Source organism: Lethenteron reissneri, chromosome 63 (assembly GCF_015708825.2).
Source record: "Lethenteron reissneri isolate LAM-NWPU_2019-01 chromosome 63, ASM1570882v1, whole genome shotgun sequence".
Taxonomy (NCBI): domain Eukaryota; kingdom Metazoa; phylum Chordata; class Hyperoartia; order Petromyzontiformes; family Petromyzontidae; genus Lethenteron; species Lethenteron reissneri.
Window position 1 is genome coordinate 4,848,436 of NC_083841.1, and position 19,372 is coordinate 4,867,807.

Genomic DNA, 19,372 nt, shown 5'->3' on the forward strand with positions numbered 1-19,372 from the left:
GTCACTTATAAGAGCTTCAGGTTTCAAGTTTATTTTTCAGTCAGTTGATGGCAGAGGTCGCAACCGGGTACCCGATACCCGTACCCTACTCGATACCCGGCTACCCGTATTACCCAGCCGGGTACGGGTACCCATTTGCGACCCAGGTGCGGCCGGGTACTCGTAGGCCGTGAGTCACTGGTGAGTAACCGTTTGTCACTCATTTCCCAACGTCTTGTCTCTTCTCACAATTCAAGTTCCTAGAATCAACCCACCCGCGCCTGCAACATGGCTTCATCCCAGAGGTCGCAATCAGATACCCGTACCCTACCCGTACCCGGCCGGGGTACGGGTAGGGTACGGGTAAGGAATCAAAACCCGTTTGCGACCTCTGGTTGATGGTCTCAGCCCGGTCACCAGTGACTAACACAGAATCAGAAGTTTATTTCCCCAAATGAAGCCCATTGAGCTAAGACTTGGCCAGCAGACACACAGAGACCCATAGACTTCCATTGACGTGTCGAATTAGAGACCCATAGACTCGCATGAACAAAACAAACAATCAACACCCGTATAGCCTTCAACAGAATTTTGGGGCAAGTGCTGTTAGCGAGCACTTGTGCGGGCCGGCACGGCACACGAGGTGGGTGCCCAACACCCATAGACTCGCATAGAGACCCATAGACTCGCATAGAGACCCATATACTCGCATAGAGACCCATAGACTCACGTAGAGACCCATAGACTCACGTAGAGACCCATAGACTCGCATAGAGACCCATAGACTCACATATAAACCCATAGACTTTAATAGAGACCCATAGACGTAGAGACCCATAGACTCACATAGAGACCCATAGACTCGCGTAGAGACCCATAGACTCACGTAGAGACCCATAGACTCACATAGAGACCCATCGACTCACGTAGAGACACGTAGACTCACATAGAAACCCATAGACTCACGTAGAAACCCATAGACTCACGTAGAGACCCATAGATTCATGTAGAAACCCATAGACTTTCATAGAGACCCTTGGACGTAGAGACCCATAGACTCACGTAGAGACCCATAGACTCACATAGAAACCCATAGACTCACGTAGAGACCCATAGACTCACATAGAAACCCATAGACTTTCATAGAGACCCTTAGACGTAGAGACTCATAGACTTGTCTGACTTGTGTTTAGACCGGCATGGTCGCAGCCTGGGCTCCAATGACTCACACAGAGATGCGTAGACTTCCATGGAGACCCATGGACTTCGAGACCCATAGGCGCACATCGACTGAGTTCTCAAGTGCGTTGATTTGATGGTCTCAGCCTGGTCACCAGTAACTCGCGTATAGACCCATAGACTCACATAGAGACATATAGACTCATGTAGAAACCCATAGACTTTCATAGAGACCCTTAGACGTAGAGACCCATAGACTCACGTAGAGACCCATAGACTCGCGTATAGACCATAGACGTCCATAGAGACGCGTAGACTTGGGACAGACTAAGTCGATATGAAACTGGGATTCACAGCGTGACTGACAGTTGTAATGTTGCTTTTGTGCTGTTGGTTACTTTGGCGAAAAAGCAAACATCCTGACCGGGCCAAGCTATCAACATCATCATCACCAGCCATGATCAAACCACTGCTGGATAAAGGCCCCCTTCCCGCCCGCCACACGCCATGATCATATCACATTGCTGCTATGTTACGATCTTTTTGATTCTGCACACAAGGTGTCCGTGTGTACGTTGAACTTGTGTCGCACCGTACGTACCCATCCGTGCCACGGGGGAAAGACAACAAACTTAAGCACAGAGGTTCTAACGAATCGATTCCATCGCTCCATCTCCATGGTGGACGCCCTCATCGCTTGCCTGCCACTGCGTGATTAGTCATGGACATGGGCCTCCAGCGTCCCTTTGAGCCATGGCCTATCCTGCCCAAGCCCACTTACCCACCATAACAGTCTAAGAAAGAAACCATTAGCAGCGTGTGTTTCTCTAATCCATCTGTTCCTCCTTCTGCCACTCGCTGTAATTCCAAGTGTGCGTCTCTCCGTTCCTGAGCCGTCCTGTAAACAACAAAAATTGTCACCCGTCTTATCTCGCGCCTCCAGTTCGCACGGTCGGCCACATTCGGTGCGGAACAAGGTCAACATACGTACGTATGTCCCTCCGTCTCTCCGTCAACCGTCTCCATGGAGCCTGCACTCATGCTCCCTCTCGCCCGCCCCCGAATGCTCACAGCAGCCCAGAGCCGCGACACACTTGGCGTTGAAATCAGCCCTGAGCGACGGTGAAACGTACTGCCAAGGCCATTCCACGCGCTCCTTTACCCACCTACCCACGCAACCACCACCACCACCCCCCCTCTTCTTCTATCCCTTCGCCGTGACCCGGCAGATGGAGTCACCTGTGCCGCTGGCCCGGCGTCATCGGCGTCATTATCCTCCAAAATCCGGCCTTCAAAAAGCCTCCCGGCAGAGATGATGAACACGGGTCCGTAGCACGTGACTCGGAATGCAAACGCGGCCCCGCACAGTGGCCCCCAGTGCCCCCGCTAATCCGTGGTGTTCTTGGCCTGCGCGCCGGTTGGGCTTTTGCCTAAAGCCCTCGGTTTTTTCTAATTGGGTTCGCGGCGAGAACGGTGGCGAGCGGGCGATGGCTTTTGATTGTTTGTGTCAGCGCGTTCGCAACGTGTGTCCGTGCGTACGTACGCAGAACTGGAGCAGCAGCAGCAGCAGCGGCGGCGGGCTTGTATCTAGGTCACTGTTGCAAATGAGACTGCCCTGGTCTCTTTGAGTTCTCCACTGCAATTCAACTCACCACTACTCTTCCAATTCAACTCAACACTCTGCACTGCTGCAATTAAACTCACCACTACTATTCCAATTGAGCTCACCACTCTGCACTGCTGCAATTAAACTCACCACTACTATTCCAATTCAACTCAACACTCTGCACTGCTGCAATTAAACTCACCACTACTATTCCAATTCAACTCAACACTCTGCACTACTGCAATTAAACTCACCATTACTATTCCAATTCAACTCACCACTCTGCACTGATGCAATTAAACTCACCACTACTCTTCCAATTCAACTCACCAATCTGCACTGCTGCAATTAAACTCACCACTACTCTTCCAATTCAACTCAACACTCTGCACTGCTGCAATTCAACTCACCACTACTATTCCAATTGAGCTCAACACTCTGCACTGCTGCAATTCAACTCACCACTACTATTCCAATTCAACTCAACACTCTGCACTACTGCTATTCAACTCACCACCACTCTTCCAATTCAACTCACCACTCTGCACTGCTGCAATTCAACTCACCACTACTCTTACAATTCAACTCAACACTCTGCACTACTGCAATTCAACTCACCACTACTATTCCAATTCAACTCACCACTCTGCACTACTGCAATTCAACTCACCACTACTATTCCAATTCAACTCACCACTCTGCACTGCTGCAATTCAACTCACCACTACTATTCCAATTGAGATCAACACTCTGCACTACTGCAATTCAACTCACCACCACTCTTACAATTCAACTCACCACTCTGCACTGCTGCAATTCAACTCACCACTACTATTCCAATTCAATTCACCAATCTGCACTACTGCAATTCAACTCACCACTACTATTCCAATTCAATTCACCACTCTGCACTGCTGCAATTAAACTCACCACCACTATTCCAATTGAGCTCAACACTCTGCACTGCTGCAATTAAACTCACCACTACTATTCCAATTCAGCTAAACACTCTGCACTCGTCCAATTCAACTCACCACTTCTCACTACTTCTATTCAGATCACCACTCTGCACTACTCCAATTCAACTCGCCACTCTGCACCACGAACAATCGCGCCAACACTGAATGTGCTCGTTTATCATTATTACTACTGCACCACCACCATCATCATCATTGCAATAAATCCATTCATCATCAGCACTCGGAGTGGAGTAAACTAAACTAAAAGTACAAAGTATTTAATTTTACCAGGTAAGGCCCACTGAGCTATAGAGTAGCTCTTTGTCAGAAGCGATCTAGCTATCACAAATTATAGCTCAACGAAGTGGCTTATCGCATAGACATTTTTCGCAGCAAAATAACTCTAAATGTGCGTTGTCGATTCCCAATGTGAAGGTAAAATCTGGAGGACCCAGAGAAAAATCCACACGACCACTGGGAGAGAGAGAGAGACGCAAATAAAAAATACACAGCAGGCGTCAGGGTCGGGGTCGAACCCACGACCTCCTGTAGACCAGGCGAGGTAGTTAATATCTAGCCACCGTGATGATGACAGAGAGAGACACGCAAATTCCACATATACAGCAGGCGTCAGGGTCGGGTTCGAACCCACAACCTCCTGCATACCAGGCGAGGCAGTTAACATCTCCGAGCCACCGTGATGATTACAGAGAGAGACAGGCAAACTCCAAATATACAGCAGCAGGCGCCAGGGTCAGGTTCGAACCCACGACCTCCTGCATACCAGGCGAGGTAGTTAATATCTTCTAGCCACCGTGGTGATCATGCTGAGAGAGACACGCAAACTCCAAATATACAGCAGGCGTCAGGGTCGGGGTCAAACACACGACCTGCATACCAGGCGAGGTTGTTAACATCTCCCAGCTACCGTGATGATGGTGAGACAGAGAGAGAGAGACACGCAAACTCCACATATATAGCAGCAGGCGTCAGGGTTGGGGTCGAACCCACGACCTCCTGTACACCAGGCGAGGCAGTTAACATCTCATAGCCTCCGTGGTGCCCCATGAGCGTCGTCACATGATCGTTGGCGAGCGCCGCGTTGAGGTAGCGCCGCTCTGTAAGTCGCGGTGCGGTGGCAGCGGTGCTACGGTGCACACAGCCGCTCACCCGGCCAACCGCCCACCCGCCGGGCCAGCCAGCCACCCACCCACCCGCTGTCTAGGCCGCAATCCGATCAGCCGGGATTATCTCTCGGTTGAAACGCACGAAGACGCCGTGGTTTCCCCCACCCGACCCCGTTCACCCCCCCCCCTCCCCGCCCAGTGTCCCCCGCCAACCCCAGCACATGGCGCTAATTCCCTCCCGTGTCAGCGGAATGGGCTTTGGGAAAAGCCACGTGAAGAGAGATGTTCGACTCGGGCCGGCTGAACAAGGCTTGGGAGAGCCGTAAGTGTGTGTGTGTGTGGGGAGCGCTTGTGTAGTGGTTAGCGCTACGCTGCGCTACGAACCCGGCGACCTCAGTTCAACACCAGTGACGAATGTTTGAACCGGTCCTAAACACGGGGAATGGCTTTACGAGTTGTATGATCTCCTGTAGACGTAGATAACACTGGCCCTTCATGTTCTGCAGATGTAGATGCCACTGGTTCTTCACGTTCTGCAGATGTAGATGCCACTGGTTCTTCACGTTCTGCAGATGTAGATGCCACTGGTTCTTCACGTTCTGCAGATGTAGAAGCCACTGGTTCTTCACATTCTGTAGATGTAGATGCCACTGGTTCTTCACGTTCTGCAGATGTAGAAGCCACTGGTTCTTCACGTTCTGCAGATGTAGAAGCCACTGGTTGTTGACATTCTGCAGATGTATATGCCACTGGTTCTTCACGTTCTGCAGATGTAGATGCCACTGGTTCTTCACGTTCTGCAGATGTAGATGTCACTGGTTCTTGACATTCTGCAGATGTAGATGCCACTGGTTCTTCACGTTCTGCAGATGTAGATGTCACTGGTTGTTCACGTTCTGCAGATGTAGATGCCACTAGTTCTTCACGTTCTGCAGATGTAGAAGCCACTGGTTCTTGACATTCTGCAGATGTATATGCCACTGGTTCTTCACGCTCTACAGATGTAGATGCCACTGGTTCTTCACGTTCTGCAGATGTAGAAGCCACTGGTTCTTCACGTTCTGCAGATGTAGATGCCACTGGTTCTTCACGTTCTGCAGATGTAGATGCCACTGGTTCTTCATGTTCTGCAGATGTAGATGCCACTGGTTGTTCACGTTCTGCAGATGTAGATGCCACTGGTTCTTGACATTCTGTAGATGTAGATGCCACTGGTTGTTCACGTTCTGCAGATGTAGATAACACTGGCCCTTCATGTTCTGCAGATGTAAATGCCACTGGTTCTTCACATTCTGTAGATGTAGATGCCACTGGTTCTTCATGTTCTGCAGATGTAGATGCCACTGGTTCTTCACGTTCTGCAGATGTAGATGCCACTGGTTCATCACGTTCTGCAGATGTAGATGCCACTGGTTCTTCATGTTCTGCAGATGTAGATGCCACTGGTTCTTCACGTTCTGCAGATGTAGAAGCCACTGGTTCTTGACATTCTGCAGATGTATATGCCACTGGTTCTTCACGTTCTGCAGATGTAGATGCCACTGATTCTTCACGTTCTGCAGATGTAGATGCCACTGGTTCTTCACGTTCTGCAGATGTAGATGCCACTGGTTCTTCATGTTCTGCAGATGTAGATGCCACTGGTTCTTCACGTTCTGCAGATGTATATGCCACTGGTTCTTCACGTTCTGCAGATGTAGATGCCACTGGTTCTTCACGTTCTGCAGATGTAGATGCCACTGGTTCTTCACGTTCTGCAGATGTAGATGCCACTGGTTCTTCACGTTCTGCAGATGTAGATGCCACTGGTTCTTCACGTTCTGCAGATGTAGAAGCCACTGGTTCTTGACATTCTGCAGACGTAGAAGCCACTGGTTCTTGACATTCTGCAGATGTAGATGCCACTGGTTCTTCACGTTCTGCAGATGTAGAAGCCACTGGTTCTTGACATTCTGCAGATGTAGAAGCCACTGGTTCTTCACGTTCTGCAGATGTAGATGCCACCACTGCCATTTATTGTGCATCGGTTGAACTTAGGACTCTCGGTCCGAACGGGCAACTGGACACACGGACACGTTTGTTCGTATCTCTGAAAGTTCGTGGGTCGAATGTCCGTCGGCAGAGGAGTCTCCCTGTGCTTAACGCGTACTTTGCGCACTCTGGAGCAAGAAGATTAGCGCCGTTTGCGCAGCCGTCACCCGCAAAGCGCAATCGATGCACCTCCGACTTGTCTCTTAACTAAGCCGCCCCAAGCCTCCCCCCTGCCCCAATTACCATCGCCGTCGGCATGGTAACCCCGAAGGGAGGCCGCCGTTGCCATGGGCGTAGCGGCTAGCGCGCCACCGGAGGTCGCAGGCTCTGGTTCGATCTCCCGTCGTGGCCGTTGAAGAAATTGTTTTCTGATTTACCCCCCACCCCATTACACCCATCCCCCCACGCACCTTTGTCCACCCTGCAGTGTAAATGGATACGCTGCGAGTTAGTCCATCGGCAGGTCACGGTGGCAAGATGCGTGTCTCTCTCTCTCTCATCATCATCACGGTGGCTAGGAGATGTTAACTACCTCGCCTGGTGTGCAGGAGGTCGTGAGTTTGATCCCGATCCTGACGCCTGCTGCTGTATATTTGGAGTTTGCGTGTCTCTCTCTCATCATCATCATCACGGTGGCTAGGAGATGTTAACTACCTCGCCTGGTGTGCATGAGGTCGTGAGTTTGATCCCGATCCTGACGCCTGCTGCTGTATATTTGGAGTTTGCGTGTCTCTCTCATCATCATCACGGTGGCTAGGAGATGTTAACTACCTCGCCTGGTGTGCAGGAGGTCGTGGGTTTGATCCCGACCCTGATGCCTGCTGCTGTATATTTGGAGTTTGCGTGTCTCTCTCATCATCATCACGGTGGCTAGGAGATGTTAACTACCTCACCTGGTATACAGGAGGTCGTGGGTTCGATCCAGACTCTGACGCTTGCTGCTGTATATTTGGAGTTTGCGTGTCTCTTTCATCATCATCACGGTGGCTAGGAGATGTTGACTACCTCGCCTGGTGTACAGGAGGTCGTGGGTTCCATCTCGACCCTGACGCCTGCTGCTGTATATTTGGGGGTTTGCGTCTCTCTCCGCGTGGTAGCGTGAACTTTTCTCCGGGTCCTCCGGTTTTCCCTCCACATTTAGAATCAACGTGCATTCAAATTATTTGGCTGCCACGAATTTACACAGAGCAAGCCACTTGGTTGAGCTACATAGTTCAGTGGGCCTTACCTGCAACAAAATAGTTTTCAAATAGGTCGTGTGTCTTGGTGGTGGTTGTTGGTGGTGGTGGTTGTTGTTGGTGGTGGTTGTTGGTGGTGGTGGTGGTTGTTGTTGATGGTTGTTGGTGGTGGTTGTTGTTGGTGGTTGTTGGTGGTGGTGGTTGTTGTTGATGGTTGTTGTTGGTGGTGGTGGGGCAAAGTGTGGGTTCATCTCGACGTCCCGGCCGGAGCGGAAGAGTCGACCAAACTCACCCTCGAGACAAGAGGGCGCTGGGGGGGGGGTGATGGGGGCCCTCTCTGTCGCCCCCCCCCCTCCCCCCGTGGCAGTGACCCCATCTCCCAGCAAGGCAGCGAAGAGAGCAATCTCGCGGGGGGGGGTGGGGGGGGCGCTGCACCCTGCTACCCTTTCACGCGCCGAGAACCAGAGGTCGCAACCGGGTACCCGATACCCGTACCCTACCCGATACCCGTACCCTACCCGATACCCGTACCCTACCCGATACCCATACCCTACCCGATACCCGTACCCTACCCGATTCCCGTACCCTACCCGATAGCCGTACCCTACCCGATACCCGTACCCTACCCGATAGCCGTACCCTACCCGATACCTGTACCCTACCCGATACCCGTACCCTACCCGATACCCGTACCCTACCCGATGCCCGTACCCGATACCCGTACCCTACCCGATACCCGTACCCTACCCGATACCCGTACCCTACCCGCTACCCGTACCCTACCCGATACCCGTACCCTACCCGATACCCGGCTACCCGTACCCGGCCGGGCTACCCGTACCCGGCCGGGTACGGGTAGCCGTTTGCGACCCTGGTGCGGCCGGGTACAGGTAGGCCGTGAGTCACTGGTGAGTCACCGTTTGTCACTCATTTCGGGTAGGGTACGGGTATGGGTAGGGAACGGCTACCCGTACCCGGCCGGGTACAGGTACGAGTACCCATTTGCGACCCTGGTGCGGCCGGGTACGGGTACGCCGTGAGTCACTGGTGAGTAACCGTTTGTCACTCATTTCCCAACGTCTTGTCTCTTCTCACAATTCAAGTTCATGAATCAACCCACCAGCGCCTGCAACATGGCTTCATCCCAGAGGTCGTAATCGGGTACCCGATACCCGTACCCTACCCATACCCGGCCGGGTATACGGGTAGGGTACGGGTACGGCCGTGTACGGGTACCCGTTTGCGACCCTGGTGCGGCCGGGTACGGGTAAGGAATCAAAACCCGTTTGCAACCTCTGCCGAGCACCGTCCTAATCGGGGCGGTGGGGGGTGCGGAGTGTAACTGCCGCGTTGATGCCGACCACCCTGTGCCCTGTTTTCAAACCTCTTCTCTCTCCCCCCCTCCCCCGTGTGCCCCCGGCAGCTCATCGACTACGCCAAGCGCGGTGACGGGGATGAAACTGCCATGAAGATCGCCGACTATTGGCTCACGGTGGGCCCCCAATGCGCGACGCACCGCCTCGCCTCGCTCTTTACGTTTGCTTCCTGGAGGAGGCAAGCGCCGCCAGGGTGGCTAGGAGATGTTGACTACCTCGCCTGGTGTGCAGGAGGTCGTGGGTTCGATCCCGACGCCTGACACCTGCTGCTGTATATTTGGAGTTTGCGTGTCTCTCTCATCATCACGGTGGCTAGGAGATGTTAATTACCTCGCTTGCTGTGCAGGAGGTCGTGGGTTCGATCTTGACCCTGGCGCCTGCTGCTGTATATTTGGAGTTTGCGTGTCTCTCTCTCATCATCATCACGGTGGCTAGGAGTTGTTAACTATCTCGCCTGGTGTACAGGAGGTCGTGGGTTAGATCCCGACCCTGACGCCTGCTGCTGTATATTTGGAGTTTGCGTGTCTCTCATCATCATCATCACCACGGTGGCTAGGAGATGTTAACTACCTCGCCTGGTATACAGGAGGTCGTGGGTTCGATCCCGACCCTGACGCCTGCTGCTGTATATTTGGAGTTTGCGTGTCTCTCTCATCATCATCATCACGGTGGCTAGGAGATGTTAACTACCTCGCCTGGTATACAGGAGGTCGTGGGTTCGATCCCAACCCTGATGCCTGCTGCTGTATATTTGGCGTTTGCTTGTCTCTCTCATCATCACGGTGGCTAGGAGATGTTAATTACCTCGTCTGGTGTACAGGAGGTCGTGGGTCCGATCCCGACCCCTGACACCTGCTGTACTGGACATTTGTGATAAAGAGCTTTTAAAACGGCTTCATAGCTCATCGGATTCCTCCAGTGTTCATAAATATTCTGATTCTGTATATTTGGAGTTTGCTTGTCTCTCTCCCCGCGGTCCTGTGGATTTTTCTCCGAGTCCTCCGTTTCTTCCCTGCACGTTAGAATCCACATCGCCATGCGTTCAGAGTCTTTTGCTGCTATGAATTTCCACAGATAAGCCACTTCGTCGGGGGCTATCATTCTTGCGAGGCAGGTCGCTCCTGAAAAAGAGCTGAGTGAGTGGTGCCTTACCTGGTAAGATTAACAAAAGTAGTTTAGTTCTCCAGATTTCTCCCACAGCTAAAAGAAACTTTCTTGGCCAAATTTTTCCGAGGCTGAACAATTAGATCGCAGAAAAACGCTGGCCTGTTGGGATCACACGCACAGTAGCAGCAGCAGCAACATCGTCATCCTCACGCGAAGACTTGGCAGGACCATCCCCACGAAATCTGAATTGGAATCCGATGAGCTATGAAGCTTTTTTTCACCAGATGTTCCAGTCCAGAGTGTTGAGCCTCGGTGATGCTTCTCTGGGTAAAGCAGCGTAATTATAACGAAACATATAATATCGTTTCAAATTTTGATTTAAAGCTTTCGTGACTGCAGGGATTCATATTCTTGGTTCTTTCGGTAAAGTCACGTAGAAGGGAAATAACAAAATAATAAAAATATAAAACAATAAAATTATCACGTCGTTTCGACAGCAACACGAGCAAATCGTCATCAGGTGTTAAATTCACAGCAGGAAAATTTTCTTGCTGATGATGATTGCTCGTGTTGCAGTCGAAACTTCGTGAGAACTTTTATTGTTTTATATTTATATTATTTTATTATTTCCCTTCTACGCGACTTTACCGAAAGAACCAAGAATAAAATATCGTTCCAGTTTAGCGCGCAGGCGACCAATGTTAACAACACGTATGTATGCTGAACTTCTTTCGCACAGTACCTAGCCAACCATGCTCATCGGAGGTGCGGCGGGGGGGGAGGACAACACAAACTAAACACCGAAACCAGTAGTTGCGCGATCTAACCCACACAAACATTTAATTGCGGACCGTGTCTTTTAAATAATTCCATCGACAAATCGACGGGGGATTTCAACGCACAGCCGAACACCATCCCCCCCCACCCCCTTCACCGCCTCTCCTCCTCCCTCTACCAGGAGAAGGACCTGGTCCCGAAGCTCTTCAAAGTCTTAGCCCCACGCTTCCGGAGCGTGGAGGGCGGCTACGTGACGGTGCACCAGATCCCGAACCGCACCAACACGGACCGCGCCCAGATGGCCGTGATGGAGCTGGCGGGCAACCCATACCCGCCGCTGGTGACGCGGCAGCGCGACTCGGACTCGACGCTCCTCAACGTTCTCCTGCGGGGATATCGCCTCGAGCTGGCCAAGGAGAAGGCGGCCGCCACCTCTTCGTCGTCTTCGACGGCGGCGGCGGCGACGGTGACGCCATCCTCGTCGTAACTTCCCCCTCTTTCTGCTGTTTCCGAGACGTTTGCGAGTTGCGGTGTGGGGGGATCTCCCTCCCCACTCCACCACCACCACCCCGCTTCACGCCGCTGGATGCCGGTAGTTTTGTTCACGAGAGGCGTAGCCGCTCGCCGCCGTTGTGGTTTTTTTTGTTTCTTTTTGAAGTCGTCGCGCTCGTCGCGGTTAACCGTGGCGTCGCGACCGCCACGCTCGGCGGTAGCCGCCGCCGAAACCGGTGGCCACACGCGCCCCCTCGGTACCGACGAAGTTTGCTTCATTTTGTTTTTTCCCACCCCCCTCCGCCTTTGCGTTTTGATGATGCGCGCGCGCGTGCACTGTACGTCATCGGAACGGGAGCGGGTGACGTTGCAGCCGGACGGTTGACCCCAGGCCGGGGTGTTGCCAGCTTCAGAAAAAAGCTCCAGAAGTTGCGAGATGTGGCCTAGATGCGTCCTTCCTTCCCTCCAAAGTTGTCGCGAATGTCACGCCCGGCCAGTCAGAGAGGTCAGATGGGCCTGCACCAGGGGGACGGCAACAACAACGAGAGCCATTTATATTTTTTCGAATTCGCCAAAAAGCACGATATTTCAAGAGCCGCCCCACAATGCAATGCGAACACAAGACGGGCTGCCCCTTAAGTAAACAACGTCGCTAAGTGGCCCTCAGAGAGCCGCGGGTTTGCCGACCCCCTGGCCCAGAGGTCGCAAACGGGTTTTGATTCCTTACCCGTACCCGGCCGCACCAGGGTCGCAAACGGGTAGCCGTACCCGTACCCTACCCGTACCCGGCTGGGTACGGGTAGGGTACGGGTATCGGGTACCCGATTGCGACCTCTGGGATGAAGCCATGTTGCAGGCGCGGGTGGGTTGATTCTAGGAACTTGAATTGTGAGAAGAGACAAGACGTTGGGAAATGAGTGACAAACGGTTACTCAGCAGTGACTCACGACCTACCTGTACCCGGCCGCACCAGGGTCGCAAATGGGTACCCGTACCTGGCTGGATACGGGTAGCCGGGTATTGGGTATCGGGAACCCGGTTGCGACCTCTGCCCTGGCCCGAACGGCTATCGGCGCGGCCCAGTGGTGAGCGAGGCTCGTGCCACATGGTGAGAGAAGGCCTGGGTTCGATTCCCGACGCTGGTGGTCGCTCTCTGTGAGTGGAGGTTGTGTTCCTGTTACGCCGTGTTCCGCGGCTTCTTCCCACAGGTAAAACCACGTGACCGTTAGCCAAACGCTCCCAGTAGCAGCAGCAGCAGCAGCAGCACGGAATAATTCGCTGAAATAATCGGCGAGACCGGCTCGGGAGGAGGGGAATCCTTCGACTTGCGGAGGCAACGACTCGCAACCTTTGTCGGTGTGGCAGCCCCCTCCAATCAAGACTAGAAAAAAATTAACCCGTAAAAACAAAGTTTTTCACTATAAATCCTTTTAATGCGTGGCGGCTAGAGTCCTCTCGTCCTCTGGCTTGAGATGGCTGCCACCTATGGGTCAGATGATTGCCTGCCACCATTAAGCAATTGGTAATTAAATATAAAAATTTTTTCCTAAAAAGTGTAAAGTTATGAATTTTTTTTCACGAAAATTAATTGTCACGCACAACGAGTCTGTGTGCAAAATATCAGCTCGATTGGATCACGGGAAGTGGGTTAAAAAACGACCGAAAGATTTGCACGGTCGTAAGCGCGCAAGCAAGCAAGCGAACTTAATATAAAGGATTTAATAAACAAGATTTTATTTTACCAAGAAATGCCCCACTGAGCTCTACGTAGCCATTTTTTTTCCGATGCTCAAGTGTCGGGCCGCAGGATGTGCTCTGTGCGGATGGTTGACGGGCAATAAAACGGTTGAAGGTAACAGTGGAAGTGCGTCTGCCTCTGCTCTTGTCCGATTGATGATACGGAACGCGACGATTCCCTCCCGGCCCTCGCTCGCTCACCAAGTTGGGTCAGCCCCCCCCCTCCCTTACGGATATTCTGTCGCTACTTCCGCTGTTGCCGTGTTTCCGTCAACGTCGCTCATTGATCTCTCCGCCCATTCTAGATTTGAAGTTTTCGTGACTGCAAGGATTCATACTCTTGTTTTTTTCGGTAAAGTCACGCAGAGAGACAGGGAGACAGGGCTGATGGAGACACGGAGACACGCAGACGAGAGAGACAGACTGGGAGACACGGAGACACGCAGACGAGACAGACGCAGAGAGACAGACTGATGGAGACACGCAGACGAGACAGAGAGACAGAGACACAGGCTGGGAGACACGGAGACACGCAGATGAGACAGAGACACAGACTGATGAAGACACGCAGACGAGACAGACACAGAGAGACATACTGAGAATATCTCACGGAGGGGCAGAGGGTGGGCTCTCGATCCAGGCGAACAGTTCCACATCTGCAAGAGAATCTCTCGCTCCACGCAGACTGAGTGGGACCTGAGACCACCTTTAGTGAAGCTTGTGGGATCAGTGGTTCGTCTTGACGTGGGATGATGCATCATTCCACGTCAAAACGAACCACTGATCCCACAAGTTCTAGATTTGAAGCTTTCGTGACTGCAATGATTCATACTCTTATGTTTTTTCGGTAAAGTCACGTGCCGTGTATGAATCTTGTGATTTTTTTTATTTTATTTTATTTCCATTATTACTTTTATTAACTTTTTTACCTACGTGACTTTACCGAAAAAACCTAAGAATATGAATCCTTGCAGTCACGAAATCTTCAAATCTAGAACTTGTCGGATCAGTGGTTCGTCTTGACGTGGAATGATGCAGCAGCAGCATCCCCCTGGTGGGTACGAGATGCCCTTTCTGGTGGGTGCTAGATTAGAAGCACCTGGGGGGGGGGGGGGGGTCAGACATTTGTGACGAGGGGGGGGCGTTTTAGAAATGTGACGTCACATCAAAATGCGCAACTTTAAATAAATATAGAATTGTTAGAACAACAACACTTATTGCTTTAACAACACTCCTACAACATCAGAGTGCAGCGCCACATTAAACACGCACTACAATGACAATAGTTTAAAGCGATTTGAAGCATGTTTTATTTTCAAAATAGAAATATGTTTTTGGGGAGGGGGGGGGGGGCATAGCTTTGTGACGTCATATTTGAGAGGGGGGGGGGGTCTGACTTTTTGTGACGCTTTGTGACGAGGTGGGGGGGGGGTCAAAAATCGCGTGACGTCATTTATGGACGGCCCCTCACTAAAAATTAAGAAATACAAATGAAGTTACACATTCCTGCGGAGGGAGCTGGTAGGAACGTCGGGTTGCTCGGTCAATGGCCTGCAGGGTCAACGGCGGCGTGGTGTATTCCGCAAATATGCCCGACTGTGAGGGCGGGCACAAGCCGGCGTGAGTAGGTTGAACGTTGAGTTTTATAAGGGCACCACGGGGTGACCAGCCCACCCCGCGATTTTTACGATTTTTAACCCCCCCCCTCCCCCTATCGTCACACGGCGTCACAAAAAGTCAGACCCCCCCTCCTCAAATATGACGTCACAAAGCTCTGCCCCCCCCCCCCAAAAAAATAAAACACGCTTCAAATCGCTTTAAACTCTTGTCATTGTAGTGCGTATTTAATGTGGCGCTGCACTCTGATGTTGTAGGAGAAAACATTTATTAAAAAGTCTATTTTATTAAGTAGAACGTGTTGTCTTTATTCATTTAAAGTTGCGCATTTTGACGTGACGTCACATTTCTCAACCCCCCTGACCCCTCCCCCCCAGGTGCGTGACGTCATTTATGGACGGCCCCTTAGAACGTCCCCTATTATATATATTTTTTGGGTTCTTATTAAAACCACAGCAGCAGCATTAGTAGCAGTATTGACGAACACGTTGAACGTGTCATTGTATTGATTGTGTCACGTGCACCGCTGCTGACGCTGTAAGTCAGTAGCAAGTTAGCAAAGATGATCGATAACCTTCGATTTAAAGCTTTCGTGACTGCAGGGATTCATCTTCTTGGTTCTTTCGGTAAAGTCACGTAGAAGGGAAATAATAAATTAATAAAAATAAAACATAAAATAATTTTCAAGCTTTCGTGACTGCAGGGATTCATCTTGGTTCTTTCGATAAAGTCACGGAGCACTCCCCCCTGCCCCCCCCCCTTGGTAAGCCCCGCCCCTTGGTGAGCACTCCCCCCTGCCCCCCCCCCTTGGTGAGCCCCGCCCCTTGGTGAGCACTCCCCCCTGCCCCCCCCCCTTGGTAAGCCCCGCCCCTTGGTGAGCACTCCCCCCTGCCCCCCCCCCCCTTGGTGAGCCCCGCCCCTTGGTGAGCACTCCCCCCTGCCCCCCCCCTTGGTGAGCCCCGCCCCTTGGTGAGCACTCCCCCCTGCCCCCCCCCTTGGTAAGCCCCGCCCCTTAGTGAGCACTCCCCCCTGCCCCCCCCCCCCCTTGGTGAGCCCCGCCCCTTGGTGAGCACTCCCCCCTGCCCCCCCCCTTGGTAAGCCCCGCCCCTTGGTGAGCACTCCCCCCTGCACCCCCCCCCCTTGGTGAGCCCCGCCCCTTGGTGAGCACTCCCCCCCTGCCCCCCCCCCTTGGTGAGCCCCGCCCCTTGGTAAGCCCCGCCCACTGCTAACAAGCTCCGCCTACTGATGACAAACTCCGCCCACAAACAATAATTCCCGCCAACTGCCAACTGTCAACACCCGCTCCACTGATTGCAAGCCACGCCCACCGACGACAGCCCCTCCCCCTTCCCAACAGTACTGCTGCTAAGCCCCGCCCACTCATTTGCATAGTCCCCGCCCACATACGACAGCCCCTCCCCCTTCCTCACAGCACTGCTGCTAAGCCCCGCCCACTCATTTGCATAGGCCACGCCCACCCACGACAGGCCACGCCCCTCAGCGCGCGCCGCGTATAAAAGGTTCCGCCTCACGCGACGCTCGCACACAGGAAGAAGTCTTGCCGTGAAGTGGCGCGCATCGTTCGGCCGCTGAGCGATTTTTGTCCTCTGTGTTTTTGTTAAAGCGAATTTCATTATTTTTAATACGAACCCAACAACAACAACAACAAAAAATATATATACACAGTCACATACGCAACGCACGCATTTGGCATCGCTATTAATATATCAAAACAACAACAACACAATTATCAATTCACGTTGAGTGACAGCCGGCTTTTTGAATAATACATTAAAGCGTTTCGACTGTAAACAACAACAACAACAACAACCACCATTCGCGAGCCACAACGCGAAAGATGTCGTCTCCTTCTCCTCCTCCTCCGCCCTCCAAGCAACCCGGCCCCAACTTCGTGGGCATGAACAGCGTTCTCAAGTCCCTGCTGGAAAATCCGCTCAGCCTCAAGCCTGGAGCCGACTCTGGTGAGAACGGGAGTTTGGGGGGGGTGGTGGGGGGCCCTTCGCACAAAAATAATTGAATAGTTGCAGTCGGCTTGAGCTGGTAAGATTTTTTTTTATATATAGTTTTGTTTTTTGTGTGTGTGTATATTTACACGTTTTTTAATTTTTTATTTGTTTATCTAGATACTTTGCACCCCCTGTCCTGTTTTTGTATCCGTTGTAACGTTTTTACGTCTGGTGAAAAGAGCTTTATAGTTCATCGGATTTCTAGGGGGGGGGGTAGTGAGGGGGGTCTGGCGCGAGCTCCGTGGCCGAGTGGTGAGGGCGCGCGCCCGCGAATGCGGAGGTTGGAGGTTCGAATCCTACCTAGGGGTGAAATAAAAAAAATTCTTTTTTTTATTGTCGTGTTTACCAATCGATAAATGATGAATGTACTGTAATCCGACGTGCGTTTATCGGATTGCGTATACAGTGTGAATTGCGATAGCTTCTTTGGACGTTGTACAAGAGGAAAAGTGGGCATGTTTTTTTTTTGAGTGAAAAAAAAAACACAGTTCTACAGATCCGTATACTTGCACTAGTATAAACATTCAAACTAAAAACTAGATATTTTTTGAGAATAGATTTCCCCCCTTTTTTTCTGGCAACAAAACAGTTGTGTTAAGATGTTAAGACGCCAAACTGAAACCTTTTACAAGGAATCATGTCTGCATTAAACACAATGCTTGTGGTCAGAACGTAAACAAAAACACACTCTGATAATATTTGCATTGTCCTTAAAACTGATTGGTCCACACCAGAGACAGCTTTCTTTTGAACCTTTTGGCGGCCTCTGGTCTAACACCGTTTGAGACGAGGCTCAAAAGAAAGCTGTCGTCAGGGTCGAGATCGAACCCACGACCTCCTGTACACAAGACGAGGTAGTTAACATCTCCTAGCCACCGTGATGATGATGAGAGAGAGACACGCAAACTCCAAATATACAGCAGCAGGCGTTAGGGTCGAGATCGAACCCACGACCTCCTGTACACCAGGCGAGGTAGTTAACATCTCATAGCCACCGTGATGATGATGATGAGAGAGAGAGACACGCAAACTCCAAATATACAGCAGCAGGCGTCAGTGTCGGGATCGAACCCACTACTTTCTGTATACCAGGCGAGGTAGTTAACATCACCTAGCCACCGTGATGATGATGAGAGAGAGAGACACGCAAACTCCAAATATACAGCAGCAGGCGTCAGGGTCAGGATCGAACCCACGACCTCCTGTATACCAGGCGAGGTAGTCAACATCTCGCCCTATAAAGAACCGCACAGACTTGCACAGAACGAGACCCATGCATCACACGGCAGACACACAGACTTGACGCGCATAGCCAATAACTGCGTGAAAAGAGACCCGCGCACTCACAGAGTCCCATAGATTTAGAGACCCATCCACGCAGAAACACAATCTCGACCGCAGACCTTTACAGGGTGATTTAAAAAACAAGTTAACACTTACATGATGATAGGGGTTTTCCCCTTTTTTCTGGCAACAAAACAGCTGTGTTAAGATGTTAAAACGCCAAACTGAGCCTTTGACAAGGAATTATCATGTCTGCCTTTAACCGCAATACTTGTGGTCAGAATGCAAACAAAATCATGCTTTAACACTTGTACCCGATTATCGTTTTTAATAAGAACGGATAATACTTTACCGAAAGAACCAAGCATATAACGGATAATAATGAATACATTGTAGCCAATGTTAATAGCTTCAAAGAGTCTCTCTCTCCCACGTGATCATCGTCAACGCGTACCTGGAATCTTTTCCAGGTGTTCTCCCAGAGCCCCCAGGAGGCACCGCGCATTTCTTGTGGTTCACATTTTTTTCTTTTTTTGAAACGCCCATACATCAAGAATCTGTGACAGGCGAAGAGTGAGCTCCGGGGGGCATGGCTCGCTCCAAACCAGAGGTCGCAAACGGGTTTTGATTCCTTACCCGTACCCGGCCATACCCGTACCCGGCCGGGTATCGGGTAGGGTACGGGTATCGGGTACCTGATTGCGACCTCTGGGATGAAGCCAAGTTGCAGGCGCGGGTGGGTTGATTCATGAACTTGAATTGTGAGAAGAGACAAGACGTTGGGAAATGAGTGACAAACAGTTACTCACCAGTGACTCACGGCCTACCCGTAACCCGTACCGGGCCGCACCAGGGTCGCAAACGGATATCCGTACCCGGGCCGGGTACGGGTAGCC

The 19,372-nt window shown here is 51.6% G+C and overlaps 1 protein-coding gene across 1 annotated transcript in view; it reads left to right on the forward strand.

The window, feature by feature from the left end:
• Positions 1-13,675, forward strand: part of LOC133358735 (large ribosomal subunit protein bL17m-like) — a 23,624-nt gene extending 9,949 nt beyond the window's left edge. Inside the window, exons 2-3 of the mRNA XM_061577177.1 lie at positions 9,483-9,551; positions 11,501-13,675. Coding sequence (XP_061433161.1) covers positions 9,483-9,551; positions 11,501-11,806 — 375 coding nt within the window. The 3' untranslated portion in view covers positions 11,807-13,675. The remainder of the gene's footprint in view (positions 1-9,482; positions 9,552-11,500) is intronic.
• The last annotated feature ends 5,697 nt before the right edge of the window (positions 13,676-19,372 follow it).